This window comes from Denticeps clupeoides, chromosome 20 (genome assembly GCF_900700375.1).
Source record: "Denticeps clupeoides chromosome 20, fDenClu1.1, whole genome shotgun sequence".
Lineage (NCBI taxonomy): Eukaryota > Metazoa > Chordata > Actinopteri > Clupeiformes > Denticipitidae > Denticeps > Denticeps clupeoides.
Window position 1 is genome coordinate 16,657,683 of NC_041726.1, and position 16,325 is coordinate 16,674,007.

At 40.2% G+C, this 16,325-nt stretch overlaps 1 protein-coding gene across 1 annotated transcript in view; it reads right to left on the minus strand.

Annotated features, from left to right (window-relative positions):
* Positions 1–867: 867 nt before the first annotated feature.
* The window catches only part of csmd2 (CUB and Sushi multiple domains 2), a 242,749-nt gene continuing 227,291 nt past the window's right edge, over positions 868–16,325 (minus strand). Inside the window, exons 59-71 of the mRNA XM_028963348.1 lie at positions 15,759–15,938; positions 14,929–15,102; positions 13,235–13,408; positions 12,737–12,810; positions 12,085–12,196; positions 11,496–11,675; positions 8,570–8,635; positions 8,254–8,415; positions 7,587–7,699; positions 6,244–6,331; positions 5,096–5,222; positions 4,345–4,522; positions 868–3,885 (exon numbers count right to left, since the gene is read on the minus strand). Of these exons, the coding sequence (XP_028819181.1) occupies positions 4,363–4,522; positions 5,096–5,222; positions 6,244–6,331; positions 7,587–7,699; positions 8,254–8,415; positions 8,570–8,635; positions 11,496–11,675; positions 12,085–12,196; positions 12,737–12,810; positions 13,235–13,408; positions 14,929–15,102; positions 15,759–15,938 (1,610 nt within the window). The 3' untranslated portion in view covers positions 868–3,885; positions 4,345–4,362. The remainder of the gene's footprint in view (positions 3,886–4,344; positions 4,523–5,095; positions 5,223–6,243; positions 6,332–7,586; positions 7,700–8,253; positions 8,416–8,569; positions 8,636–11,495; positions 11,676–12,084; positions 12,197–12,736; positions 12,811–13,234; positions 13,409–14,928; positions 15,103–15,758; positions 15,939–16,325) is intronic.

A 16,325-nucleotide genomic window follows, 5' to 3' on the forward strand; every position in this document is an offset into this window, starting at 1 on the left:
CTGTTGGAAAACCATTTCAGGTGACGACCAGGTGACGACCTCGAGAGAATGCCAAGAGTGTGCAAAGCAGTAATCAGAGCAAAGGGTGTATATTTTGAAGAAACTAGAATATAAAATATATTTTCAGTTATTTCACCTTTTTTTGTTAAGTACATAACTCCATGTGCTCATAGTTTTGATGCCTCCAGTCTACCAATGAAAATGGTCATTTAAATCTGACATTTTAAAGGTGGTATGAACACATATGTACAATTGGTCACTACCCTAAGCAGTTTTCTGCATGTGAGGGTTTCCGTGTCATGACATATTACCCAAGACACAAAAGATTACTTGTATGATTCAGATTCTAATAAGCACTGGTAAAAATTCTGTAATTTCTTCTGTAATTCATGATCGGGTGGTGAGGTAATGTGACTGTACTGTAAAAAGATGGTCAGAACTGATTATGTAATAATATTCATTAATATTCTGCTGCTTGGGAGTCCATCCTTCCATTCATACTTACAATTTTGGACTTATTTTATGTACATATGAAACACACAAGTGAATGTTTAATTTTTTTTATTCAAAAAACTTCAAAATAGGTTTCAAGTTCAAGAAAGTAGAATAAACTTGAACACAATGCAAAGCATCATATACAGACGGATAAAATACATTTTATATATTGCAGACAAGCCATGTTGGGTTACATATGTACAGTATGTAAACTTGTATATACAATTTTTTATACATTTACAAAAAAAGTTTTTTTTTCTATTTTTCTCTTTGTATATATGTATATATTTATATATAGATAATTTTTTTTATATTCCCATTAGCATTTGTACTACAATAATGAAAAACATTTACAGATCTGTCAATGCCTTTTCTCTTTTTTTATATTACAAATGTATTTCATAAAAATATATCTCTGTACAAAAAGTTTTTTGTTCTTCTTTTCAAACAGGTCCTTTTCATTTGTTTATATATATATTTTTCTCCGTCATGTAATTACACAGGTTTTGTCTTTTTAAGTCCCTGTGAAGTTTCAAAATCATTATATATATATTTATATATAATATTATCAATATTATACTGATAACATTATATATCAATGAAATATTGAATCTCAGTTATTCCCTTTTGGTCAGAAGCACACATAACTCTTCTTCCTTCCTATTGTTGTCATGTGAGGCTTTGGAGGGTTCATATACTTTATCAATCTTGGATCTTTATCAATCTTGGTTCTTTTTTTCCCAAAGATTATTCAAGAATGAGCCCTAGCTCACGAATTTGGCAATGGTAAAACAAACAGAAAATGTGGTCTGACACACTGATATGTGGAGCGTTAGCACTCTGAAGCTCATATACTTTTTAAATATCTGAAAAAGTAAATGTATTCCAATTTTTGTTATATGTACCTTGTAATATAATGCCATAAAGCTTGAGACTTCTGTGGACATTCCCATCTCATGACGTTGTAATTGAATTGGTGGATGGCATGATGGTGCAACATTCAGTACTGTATGTAGGACCGCACAGCATGTGAATATGAACAGTTCCTACAGCACCTTTCAGCATCTGAACTCAAGACACATTAATGCTTGATTTGAGCCACAGCTGGAGCATAGTTAGAAAAAAAAGAATTCCAGAAACCTCCTCAACTCCTGTTACAGTTGCCGTGAGTCTGGATAACATAAGGCCTGTTTCTCTGGATTCTGAGAGAGATAAAGTAAACATGATTCCATCCTCCCCTCAGTTTAAGTAGGGGAATCGTTTGTTCAGTACTGTATGTGTTGTTCTTTTAATCACACACTTGTTATGTCTAGAAAACATATATTATACTGTATACAAGTTGGTACAGATGATTTTGGGTAGAATCATCATGTTTGCTCATTTCACATCTAAATCAGGGGGAAAGTGGGCTGTGCCATGGCCACTATCTTTTAGAGGATTGCCATTTGGTGACTAAGTGGAATAAAATAAAGCAAAATAAGGTTATAATCAAGGCACTGATTTAAATGAAATATGTAAAATAAAGTGACTCATAAGAATTTTGGCACTGAGAATGATATGTTGTCTACTTATTGTAGTAGAAGAAGTCAGGAATGGGGTTCTGAGACCAGTTCACTGGGTGAAAATGCTCCAATCATGATATTTGCTGTCATTGAGCACTTATGTAAAATACACACACACACACACACACACACACACACACACACACACACACACACACACACACACACACACAATGCACTCTAATGCAAAGTGAATACAAATAGGTTTTTAAGATAATGGCCTGCCAATCGCTTTACCGCCAAAAATCACAAGGGAAATACAATCTTTGCTTTTCCCATCACGGCCCAATTTAAACAAGTACAGGGCAATTTTACATTCTCGCAGTGGCGATAAGCTGTGGATTTGAACATAAAAAAATGGTTCAAACAATTACTGAACCAGATGGAAATGCAGCAGCCCTGTCTTTCCCAACCTGTCTATGGTGTGTGACACTCGGCCCACTCGGGGCTCCATGTAATGCCTTCGTACCGGTTGCCATTAATAAGTCATAGAAATGGTAAATGCTGCAATGTCATTGTAATTATGAAGGGACCGCATGATGGAACCTACCCAAACAATGAGAACGGAATGGTGGCATGCTGCATCTCAAAGAGATTGACTGATCAAAGTAGGACTGTTTCCGTTTCCTTTGCAGGGTGAAGATATCCATCTGCATGTTTAGGTCTGTCTCGGTATCCAAGAATAAAGAAGCTGCTAATAGCTCCATTTCCACAGTGTGGCTCAGAGATATTGGGACGTTGGCCTTAGCTGACTCATCACTGCCCCATCAGTAGATGGTGGACCAGTCAGTAGTACGGGGGGGTTGCCTGTTGCAAATGGTCAGAAGAAATGGTCAGGGGAGTGGGTGAGGTTAGGGAGTTGTTTTTTTTACTCCAGAAGAAAAAAAAAGTGACCATAGAAATAATAAAATGGGCATCCCCACAACTTTTTTTCATTTTTGCAGTCCACCTCCCAGCATTTGCTTCCTCATTTGTTCTTTTCTGCTGTAGAACCAAACAAAGATGGATGGCACCAAATATACTACTCACCCTCAAAATCCTAAAAAAAGGGTCAAAATCCTTAATGAACACTCACAAGATCATGTTAGGGCTCTTTTTTTTTAGCATTGGCCAAAGAGATCTTGACTGCTCCTGCTCCAGGTCAGACAGACCTTATAGTAGAATCCAGCCATCTAATGATCTTCAGAAATCTCATTCCACTTCAATTTAGACTCTGTGGCTTCAGGAGAGAATTTTAGAAAAAAAAAAATCAATGGTAACTTGTCAGAAAGTAAGGGGGATGAGGGTGGGATGTGTCCCAGAAAGCCTACCACCTGTAATCTAAGAGAAAAAAAGTATTCCACAGAGAGTAAAAATGAATAAAAAAAATCCAGGTGCTGTTCGCTCTCCATCATGCTGCAGGCGGAGATGACCACACATCAGTCACAGCACCAGCTCTTCTGGAAGCTCAGAAATCTTCCACCCGTAATGCACACACATACACACACAGCAAATGTTTTTTTTCTTCTTTGCTTCTACGCTCATACACACATTTTGTTGCTGTAGTCTCTAGGTATATGTGTTGCTGCTGTTGGATGTGAGCGTAATTTTCCCCTCTCTATTTTGTTGAGGAGTTTGTTTTTTTTTTCTACATTTTTTTCAAAATAATCAAAGTCATAAAGAAAAATAAAAAACAGACCAAAAGAAAAAAAAAACAGGTTCTGTTCACTTTCTCCAGTTGTCTTCCACCAAAATGCAGCACCCGCCCCTTAACTGGGGAGGCAAATCTGTTGGCATGGAAACCCTCTCATCCTGTGGCTGTGGTGCAGAGTGGGGGCTGAGAATGGGGCTGAGCAGGGAATAAAAGGATGAACATGGGGAGTAGAAAAAGGGAAAGACAGAAATTAAATAAGCATATAGAACAACACATGCACTTGAAACATCAAATATTTAACATTTTATATTTTGTGTTTTATTATTACAGAAAAGCTAAATATACTCCTAAATATTTGATCTTGTCTGACTTTATTATCAAGGTTCACAGCCTTTACTATCAAGGCATGGATTCCACAAGTGGGTACACACCACCAGACACCTTCAGTAAAGATCTCTCAATCTATCTCAATCCGACCAAGCATCTGTGGGATGTGACTAATCCACTGAAGTCCCACCTCGCAACTTACAAGGACTTGAAGGATGTGCTGCTCACTGCTGTAGCTTTCTGCTGATGACACACATTTAGCATGACTAGTACACAATGGTACATACTTTCTCTAAATGTTCAAATAAAATGAAATTCAGCACTGACCTGTAGAGGGAGTGTTTGCTATACGGCAGTGCACACTGTACTGACAGTGAACTCTGTCTCATTTGCCATGATGTCCGTCGGCTGGATGTTGCGGTCATACATGGGGTTCTCAAATGTGGCTCTCCCATTGGTGTTCTCGTGGCCCGCATAGCCATTGAAGGGTACTTTGGGTCTTCTCCTAAGAATGTACCATAGGTAGCTCATAAGCACCACTAATATGTTTGAAAGTACTCTACTCTTGGCATCATTACAATTATTAGGGTAAAAAATTAAATACACTACCAGTCAAAAGTCTGGGTGCCCCTACTCTGTGGTGGTTATGGAGTCTTTGTATACATAACATATTTAGTATTTGTTTGTATCAGGAGAAAGTGAAGTATGTTTGAGGAATCGTTTTTTTTTCTACAGTCGCCTCTGTCTACCTTCGTGGTCTGTCTACCTGCTTTGTTCACTATTGTCATTATTTAAAGCCGCTTTCTTACCATTCATGAGTGAGTGGTAAAAAAGTGTTCAGCATAAACCTTAAGGATTGTGGAGAGAAGACAAGAGCTCCACCACAGCAAAAGCTCCCTGCTTTGGAGAGAGGCAAACCTTCAACTTTTTACCTTGCTTCCTATTTTTTTTTTTTTGGTTTATTACCCATCCCTGTGTCTTCAGTTACCCATAAATGAGTAGGTGCAATACAAACTTTTGAATGGTAGTGTCTTTGTCGATGTAGTTAAATATGTACTGTTTTTCAGTCTGCGTATACCTGTGTTTATAGAGGTACAGAGCAAAGCCAGCAATGATCATTGCAATGAAAGGCACTAAGATGGCAGCTGCTACTGAGCTGCTGTTGGAGGGGAAGCCAGAGTTCTCTGTGCTGGGGTCCAGATTATCTGTAACAAACACAGACACACAAATACACAAACAAACAATTAAATCATTGAATTGAGAACAAGAACATCATATCCAATAGAGACTGAAGTGATTTCTGATTCAGCAACACGGCTCTGAGTGCATAATCCTTCTGATGCAGCTCATTATAGGAATTTTTGGACAGGTTAGAGCTACTTCATTGCATTCACTCAAAATAATTTTCAGATCAAATTTAATTTAGCATCTATTATGACCAAGTAACAAAGCAGGAAGGACGATGAAAATGACTTTGTTGTTCATGGTATAATGAACACAGCCACACGTTTGCTTTGAAGGGATGTCAAACTTCATTATGCAAACAATGCTTTTTAATTATTGATTACAACGCCAAGGGAAAATGAAGTCACTTTAAAACCAGAGTGCTATTCTGATTCAGGACGATGCGTTGTTCCCCCGAACAATGTGAGAGTGACAGCACACCTGTTCAGCAGACAATAGAAAATGTGGCCAGTAATGTCTACAAACAAGGGGAGATTCAATTAGCGAACTCAGTGCTGCCAGCCAGCCACATACACACACCGCCACTGACTTCCAACATTTTTATATTCAAATGCCACACTGAAAACAATTATACTCAAATTAAAAAACTTTTAAAAACTGCCTACATTTTTCAATTTCTCAAAAAATGTCATTGTCAGACTGTCCTGTGGGATCTTGTTGAATGGATCGGTCCATTCGTATTTTGTCGATGTAGTGTGATTATAAATGTATGCCTGTCCTCGTCGGGTCATGGATTGTTTAGATCTTGTGTGATTGTGATTTATGCATTAAACCCCCTGTAGTGTGAGATGGATAAAATGTGATATTGAGTTAGTTGGATTCATATAACACACATAATTATTGTAAAAATTAAAGAGAATTACATCAATAAAATACAGTAAATAGTTCAAATTAAACCTCAATAATTCATAGTTCCAATTAATGAAATAAAACACCTCATCTGACAATTTTACACAAGACTGTGGGATGAATTCCACCTACCTAACCTCTGTAGTCCAAACTGGCCAAAGCCCTTTCCACGGACAAACCCTTGGTATACGACAGAGTTGGATGAAGGTAAATAAGACACCTGAAAAATATTATTTAAAAAAATTATTTCCTATTTCGAATCTTTTATATGAGGTATGAACACAACGTCAAGAGCTGCTTCTGTCTGTAGTTAGTGTCATAGGTGACATGTGTGATGCTGCGGCACTTTCATTCTCATTCACACACACACACACACACACACACACACACACACACACACACACACACACACACACACACTGACCCCTGGACCTGCTCTTTTAATTACACAAGACAGCCAGCCTGTGATGGCTTGCCACTGATTACCAGCCAATCATTTAACTGACATTTTAATTAAAAAAGAAAATTCTGCCTCAGTGCATGGCCTTTTGTGTGGGTGGAAGACCAGCAGACAGGCAGGTGGAGTAGCTCTCTGAAGACTGCTGCTTCCTGCAGACATCCAAAGCTGCTCACTGTGAAAAACACTGAGGTGGCTGTGCAGTCATTAAGTTGCAGTGGTGGCTACTCTTTTTTTAATAATTAATAATTTAGCATTAAACACAATACCATGGGTCATTAGTGCGAATCCTGACCATATGAAACCTGCAGGCCAAACTACAGTCCAGTGATAGTTACTGTGTATAGCAGACAATCTGGATTTAAATACTCTTGTTATGTGAAGTAATTTGTTGCTCGCCCTGCTGACATCTGGCTGGGTGGTATCCCATGATGAGAATAAATGCAGGAAAGAGGATCAGGGCTCAGGCTGTTTGTAAAAGTCTCCTCAGTGGTGTGTAGTGTGAGAACAACGCTGAGCTGAGCTGGCTGTGCAATGCGCTGCATTATTCATCCCCCTACAGCAGATTCAGCCCCTTGTGTGCGTTATTTGAATGCCACGACCAGGCTAGGCTTGGCTACAAGAGCTTTCTAGCCGGGAACAAGGTGGCAATAGCTGACTGGGGCTGTTTGAAGACCACCACTTAGCCTGGGGCCTAAACTCAATCTTGGTCTGAACTTCTACCACATCTTTGTCATGGACTCCACCAAATGGTGTAAAATTAGCATGTATTTATGTAATTGTTCCAACCAAAAGGAAATATATGCTATCAACTCCATTAGACATTTGGATGTACGCTGTGGTATTTGGCACCCATTCAATGGTGGCAAATTCTACAAGTTAGGTGGTGCTGCAATTAATTTGATATCCATATATCCATCAGACGCTTTATTGGATTGAGATCAGATAAACATCTTGAAGTTATTAATGTGTCCCTAAATCTACCCTAAACTGATGGGAAAAGAACAGCTGCACATACTCGTCCTTCTAGTGCCCAGTTGTCGATTTTGAACTTGTTCACAAAGATCTCCACTGGCCCACGGATCTGATGCACCTGAAGGGACAGCTGAGCTTCCTCTCTTTTATATGTACCTGTGGATACAAAGTTACAGAGTAAACAAAGATCCAATGGCACTTGCAACTTCACTGCAATCAATTCGGCCAGATGTCAGGGCAGCAACTGGTGAGGTCTTATAGCAAACATATACTATACAGTTCCTCTAGTTCCTACAGCAGAGTTAATCTGGGGAAATCTAACATATTGTTAGCAGTGACATGACACAGTTAGATAATTTCTCATAGCACGGCAGCCTTAACTGTCTGGTTGGTGCAGGGATTGTGCTATGGTCACATGATGCACATATGAAGCCACAACATTAAAGCCAGATAACTAATATTGGGTTAAAGCTGTATGTGTGGCCGGATTGGAAGTGAATGTGTGTGAGTTTGTAAAGCAAGTTGGAATAAAGCAGGAGATAATGTCTCAATAACAACTCTGCACTGGAGACAATAAAGAATTAATGAGCCAGACAATCAGCGCCACCAAACCATCATCCTCATATCTGGAAACTGTGGACAGGCCTGTGTTCAAACGTCTCCCAGTAAACATAGCTTGGCCTGGAGAATGTGAAGAGAGAGCCTCTCACCAGACAGTTTGAGCTCCACTCCACTGTGGTCAATGAGAGTGCCATTGACCCGGTTGCTGAAAGGTTCAAACGCTGTTATACTCAGCATGGCCGGCTGCTTCTTCCCCAGGTACTCATAGGAACCCCTCCACAGGGAATTCTTTGCAAACACTCCTCCTGGAACTGAAAAAGACAAAAAACAGTTCCATATAGCAGTCTATAAGAATAGCTTGGTGCCCATCCCATAAAGTGAAACAAATATATTCAACGAGTTCAAAAGGAGTTTGGACATTTCATTCTAGTGAATACTCAAGCAGGATGTTCGATTTCAGCTCACCTGGAAGTTTGGCATTGGGTGGCTCCTGTACGGTACCCACCGTCTTCGTACTCGGCCGGTTGTCGGCTGGAAGGACAGAGACAAGCCATGTGTCAGTCAGCTTCCTCATTTTTACTTTACTTTACTTTATTTTGCAGATGCTTTTATCCAAAGTGACTTACAGGAGGAAGTATTTGTATTAAGTATTTTTAATACAACCTCATCTGACCACACACAGGAACTTATATTTTCACGATGAGTCAAATGTTTTTCAGTAGAGGAACATCTTTTCTTTTTACATCATAATTGATCAAAGTGGTAGTAGCCTAGTGGGTAACACATTCGCCTATGAACCAGAAGACCCAGGTTCAAATCCTGCTTAATACCATTGTGTCCCTGAGCAAGACACTTAACCCTATGTTGCTCCAGGGGGGAACTGTCCCTGCAACTACTGATTGTAAGTCACTCTGGATAAGGGTGTCTGATAAATGCTGTAAATGTAATGTAAATGTAAATCAAAATGTCCTATTATGTGATTTACTTAAAATGCCAAAAGGCCTTTTAACACTTGTCAACAGACAGGCTAAAAACTAGACTAAATTTCTTCAATTTCGTTTCAAAAACTTTGAAAACAAGATGAGGCATCATTTCCTCTTCTTTAATTGCATTATTATACACAGTTACTGTTTCCTGTTTCTGTAATCTGTCTCCCATTAGGTTGGACAGCAATCATGGCATTAAATAAGATTATTGTAATTAATTAGAGCAGAAGGCTGAAGAAAATAACACATTGTTCACACAATGAAGTAAAAAAGAAAAAGAATGTGTGGTTGAAAAACATGGATCAAATCAGAGTGTCTTCCGTGTCTGGAATGGTTGAAGCGTATTCTTAAGTCTACAAAGTAGCAAAAATACAATAGTAAGATGACCTTGTTTTAATTATGATATGGATTTGACTAAAAGAAAATGCTGGTTTTGTCTGTTCTACTTGGTGCTTGTACTATACTGACTGGGTTAAATAGAATTGCATTAGTAAAAAAAGGATTGCATTACTCCACTAAAATATTCATCGATAATTTTCTCAGACTTTTATTTGGCTGAAACTTGACAAGATTAAAAGGAATATGGATGTGACTAAGACTAATACAGACTGATGCAAAGACTAGGCTAAAACTAAAATTAAGACAGGCCACCAAAAACCTATACTCAACAGCTAAGAAGAAGGACTGAAAAACGTGAGAATGAACACAGCAGATTAGCAACTTGAGTTTTACAGACTTTCATTGTAACATGTGAAATGGGTGCCAGCTGACTAGCCCTGTAAGCAACAGGCATCACATTCATTCTTTCAAATAATATATATAAAGAACTTATATATAAAGAAACCATCCATTGTGTTTTATGAATACACTGTACAAATAAACCAATTTCAATTCTGAATTACATTATCTATTGAGTTATGCTCAACCTTGTTCAATAGACTCCCTCTAGATATTTGGAACGGGGAAGCATCCTAGAATTCCACACTGACAAATTGTCTGAAGTAGAGAGTTCTGAATATTCTTGAGGCATAGTTAAATTAATAATAAGGGACACAATGTTGGTAGAGAATTGCAGGATATTGTGTTTGTTGATCATAAGCTTATTTTCCAAAAAGCATGAAAGTCTGCTTACAGGTTTGCTGAATTTCTCTCTCTCTTCCTCTTACTTATTCTCTCTCTCTCTCTCTCTCTCTCTCTCTCTCTCACACACACACACACACACACACACACACACACACACACACACACACACACACACACACACAGGATTTTTATAAGCTCAGTGAGATGCCACTCTGTCAACCTTCCCACAGGTGCTATTAATATCCTTCCCAATATTTCTTCTCTCTCCCCCTCTTTCCTCCACTTTTATAGCACAACATAAAACCCATACAGACCATATTTCAAAATCTTAAAGCACAGATCCCAGCCACTGCGGTGGGGCTTTCTCTGTCGCAGCCCACTGTAAATGCAGTAAATATATGTTGGTGTAGTGCCATCCCGCTGAGAGCAGCCTGAGTGCTAACAACATCCTCCCACTGACCTAATCAATGCGTTACACAGCGAACTAATCGCCCCCACTCTGACGCGCAGCTCCGGCGATGGCGTGATGAATTGGCTGCACCAATCCCACTCAGTCGCTGAGATGAAACAGGTGCGTGCTGGCAATTCATCAGAATTAATGATTGGCTGTGATTAGCCGGTGAAGGAGAGCAGATTATGGAGGTGAAATGCAAAAAGTCAGAGGAGGAACGCTGTGCCCTGCATGCTGGCATATATGGAGAACTGAACAGGGGCTGGTCAAGATGATGATAAAAAAACTATAGCACACGTTCTGATCATTAGAAACATCTTGATCTCCTAAATCATTCTACAATAGCTAATCTGTTTACCAGAGCTACCTATGTTGGCTCTCAGTCGGGATCATAATCCAATTAAATGAACAAAGACTTCATTTATATCACCAGGCTGAAGTGATTCAAATCCAATATTTTACCTTAATATGACAGAGATCTGATGTTTTCAGAGCTGCTTGGTCTCAAATCTTTTAAAAAGAGTTTAATATGTGATTACGGATAGAATGTGTATCCAGTTCATAGCCAATCAGTACAGATGACAAAATCCTTATATAAATATTCTGAATTTCCCCTTTTAGAGAAGATGATTTTGACACATCTTTAACACACCTGTGCTGCTGACCAACACAACCTATTCCCACCAACTAGGAGAGGTTTGGGAACCACTGCTGTCAGGACCCTCCTGTTTTATCTTGTTTAATTCATGCTTTGGGGGGACTTGATTTCGCATGCTAATAAAAAAAGGAATTTCTTTTCATTTATTATGAGAGAAATGGCCAGATTTGCATATTTATTTATCTATCTGTGTGTTGATGGCTTTTAAGATACCTGAGCACAGTGGGGGTTTCCCGGTCCAGCTGCTGTCGGGCCTGCAGGTGCGATGCTCCGAGCCGGCTGCCAGGTAGAATCCAGGCTGGCAGGTGTAAATGAGGGTGTAGCCCAGAGAAGGCAGCTCTATAGCACTCACGTCTGCTTGTGGCGGCAGTTCTGGCTGACTACAGTGATGGGCTGAGGAGAGACATTTAATTTAACCACTTTAATCAATTTCTATTTATATTTATTTTTAACAATTAACTTATTAGCATTTGCATTTTGGTAGCGATCAGTTAAATGGCTTAAAGATAAATACAGATTTTTTTTTAGTGACGTGATTATCATTGTGATACACAGCAAGCACAGCACACGGTTTACAGCAAAATGTGTCCTCTGCTTTTAACCCATCACCTTGGGGAGCAGTGTGTGGGGACGGCGCTTTGCTTCGTGGTACTTTAGTGGCACCGGATTGGTTCGAGACTCAAACCTTACGATTACGGGTCCACTTCCTTACCTGCTAGACCACCACTGCCTGAAAATGATGTCCTACACAGACCCACAAGCATACACACCCACCAAAAAAGGGAGCGAGAGAAGTGTATACCGATGCACTCAGGCTGTATGCCGCTCCAGGTGAGGTTGGGTAAGCAGGTACGAGAGATTGAACCCAGGAGCAGGTAGCCCTTCCTGCAGGTATAGAGCACCGTACTGCCGATCTGTATACACAAAAACACACTGCTTATCAGCAAACAATCACCCACTAACAAAATAACATTCCGTATCATACCATCACTGTAAATATACAGCAAACACACAAGAGATTAAAGATGCATTAATTATGACAGTTCAAATCTCAGACACATAACATCAATGCACACACAGACACACTTTGTGGAGTGTGTATGCTACTCCATACTGAGGGGATAGGCAAAACGTGCATTAGAAAAGTTTAACAAGCCATGCAGAAATACACACACACACACACACACACACACACACACACACACACACACACCCTCTTGCCTCATCATGCAACACCTCAACTTCAAAGCACTCTGCATTCATTATTGATAGCAAAATGTCAAGACAACTGAGGAGTGGAAAATCAAACATGATCTACCTGAAGAACATGCAAAAAGAAGAAATGCTCTGTGACATGACTGCATAAACAGATGAGTAATTTTACATCTGTGACCAAACACACAGACACACAGAAAACTTACAAAATCCAGTGTTTAGGGACTATTGGCCTTTACCTGGTAACCCAGCGTGTTGTTCTGGTTTCCAAACAGCGGTGTTCCCGGGTCCACACAGGTTGTCTGACTCGGATCTGGAACACAGTACTCAAATGTCTCAAGAACTTTGCCACAAACCAGTCGTAACAATTGTAACCATTGGGTTTTATTGTGTGTTCATTTCTATAATAAACTGTTTAGCAAACAGGGAATTTAAAAAAGAACCGATTTTGTTGTTGCTTTAGGTAGGTAAAAATCTCCTTACTGTCTCACTGTCGGTGTTGCCTCATTCGCTTAATTGATTATTGATTTTTTTGCCATTCATGGATGGCAGCATTGGCCTTTTGACCAATTTGAAACAATTTAATATAAATTCAATAACACCCTGTAGTGTGTGGGCAGGATACTGTGATATGGAGTTGTAAAAAATTTGTAAAAACATAGCAGTTTATACTATATGGAGCTTCAAAATGAACAAATATAGATCGTTAGAAATATGACTCCTATCTGAATTTTTACCTATACAGGAGGGCTGTGTTCCACTCCAGGTCCCGTCGTACTGACAGTAGCGGTGGGGGGATCCCACCAGCACCAGTGGAGAAGTGCAGGAGTAGGAGACTGAGGAGAGGTAGGTGAAGCCCCGATCTTCACGTCGGCCATGTGCGGGTATCCCTGGATCCCCACAAAATACAGCTGCATATACACAAAGACACATACACAGGTCAGGCCTTCTACAGTGAGGAGAACAAACATTGTCTGAGCAACACTCAAATCTTCACAGTTACCATCACAGAAATACATTGTGCATAAATGCATTAGATTGTGTAAGTCATTGATGTAACATGTGGTATGCTATCAAGTAGGGGTGTTGAATATAATCTCACAATCAACTTAGACAATTCTGAATTGATGAACTGCAAAAAAAACTATTATATCATAATGATTCCTTGGTTATTAAAAAGAGGTAGTGACTGTGTCGACCTGATCTGCTGCTCAGGGTAGGGTTTGGTCTCATCCACACAGATGTTTGAAATAAACATCCTCTGAATGAAATATGCCATTTGTAGCTGTGTTTGATTGTCGTTTCACTGGCGTTCCCTTGATTAAAGTTAAACCGATTAAAGTTTGTTGGGATTTCGGTAGAAATTGGTCGATGCCACAAATGCCAGAAAAGTGCCTGGTTCAGACATCCGTGTGAACGAGGTCTTAACTCTCATCTCGGGCAGTGGTGGCCGAGTGGGTAAGGAAGCAAACCTGTAGTAGGAAGGTTCCTGTTTCAAACTCCAAGCTGCCGAAGTGCCACTGAAGTGCCACTGAGCAAAGCACCCTGTGCAACTTTTATTGCTGCCCCTTGCTCACTAAGATGATGGGTTTAATGCAGAGGACACATTTCGTTGTATGCACCGTGTGCTGTGCTGCAGTGTATCACAATGACATTCACTTTACTTAAATTTTTTGGGGCAGCGGTGACCTAGTGGGTGAGAAAAAGGACCTGTAATCGGAAGGTTGATGCTTTGAATCCCGAACCGCCAAGGTGCCACTGAGGTGCTACTGAGCAAAGTAGCACACTACTCCACACATTGCTTCACACACTGCTCCCTGGATGCCTTTTATGGCTGAGTGCCATTGACAATCCATTCTGCACCTTTTTTCTCACCAGGTAGACACATACACAGTGGTCCACATGATTGAAAGAAAAACAATATTCATCAGACCAGGTCTCCCTCTACCATTTTTCCATGATGGAGACAGGTCAGCACAGGCACACAACTAACTGTGATAAACACCTTCTGACACCTTACGGTGCAGTGGGATTGGTCAGGTGCTCTGCATGCACACCTGCAAGAAAGTGTGTCAGATTTGGGGTTAAGAAAGTTAGGTACCCTACCCTAATGTCATGACCAGCAAGGCTTTCAGCAGTTTGAGGAACAGCAGTTTTATGGAATTGAAGCAGACAGACTAGTCTTCCCTATTTACATGCTTCAGTGCTTCATCCTTGAATGTACACTTAACAATATGGTTCTTGTCAAAGATGCCCAGATCCTTATACTAAACTTGCATAAACTTTAAGGACTGACTATCCACTTGCTGCATAGTGCATCCCACCTACCTGGGGAGTCAATAAACTTCACTTCACTTGCCTTTTCACTTCATGTCAGCCTGATTTGGTACAAGTTATTTGCTAAAGGAAAGATGGAAAGCTGTGGACTTACGGAAGCACTGTGGACGCTCCCCACTCCAGTTGCCAGAGCCCTGACAAGTCAGCACTGTTGGGAGGGACAGCTGGTAGCCCTGGTTACAGCTGTAGCTGATGCTGAAGCCCCACTGAAAGTCGGTGCCCACCACCTGACCATTAGGGATGACTGGGGGAAGTCCACAGACAATGGCTGGCAAGAAAAGAAACAAATGTATTCAAAAAATACACATTACAACAGAGATAAACAAGATTACAAAAGGTCTACAGGTCAGTTTTCACAAGAGTCTATAAAGGCCATCTTGCAGCTGATTATGAAAAGTCACAGGGTGGTTACGCGATAAATAAACCAGTGAACAATGCTACTCAAAGACAAAAATCCCATTGAGGACTGTCCTGTGACTAAATCAATAGAATGTGAATTTATTCCAAGCTGCATTTTTTGTGAAAATGCCAAAAAATACAAATGTTCTAGAAGGCAATATGCATATCAGTAAAGCAGTAGGTCAACAGATGGTAGTAGACCCACTTCTCTGTCTCCTGGGGAGAGTTCCTGTCAGTGTGGTTCAGTCACTTTTAATGCTGATGCTAGGTTTGGGGATAAACCTCAATTTATTCTATACAGAGTTCTTTGATCTCTTTGTAGACAGAACATCTCCTCTTTTTTTCTGCAGGAAAAGTCAAAGCCACTGGGAATTTGATGAATTTACTATCATCGTATACTATAAAATATGATATGATGAGTAATTTTAATAAGTGTGTTTTATTTATTCATATCAACCCTTGGTGATGTTGTAAAAATGTTAAAAAGCAGCACATCTGCTCTGTGAGACAGTTATTCAAGGATACCTCTGCAGACTGGTTTGGTTGCATTCCATGTGCGGTCTTTAGTGCAGATGAGGGTGGAGGCACGGTCTGTGTCCATAGTAAAACCAGGGGAGCACTGGAAGCTGACACTGTTACCATACGTGAAGTCATTCCCCAACCTCATCCCATTTGCAGGCACCCCTGGGTCCCCACAGTTAATTACTGGAGAGAGAGACAGAAAGAGAGGTGTTATAAAAAATGACAATCTAATAACAAATGTATACATGTGTTTAGGGCTGCAACAACGAATCGATTGAATCGATAAAATCGATTACTAAAAGAGTTTGCAACGAATTTCCTAATCGATTTGTTATGTCGCGCGACGCAGAGACGTTTGATTATTAAACAAAAATTTGAGCGCGGAGCGGAGTGAACACACTCGGTCTCTCGCGCACAGATGCTAGCAGAGTTTGGCGCCTCATAGACAGCGCGGAAAAAAACGAGCGGAGGTAGAGGACAGATACATGGCGGAGGCAGAGAAATCTGCGCGAAAATATGCAAAAGCGACATGGCACGGCACGGGAGCCCCACGGCAATGATCCTGCATCT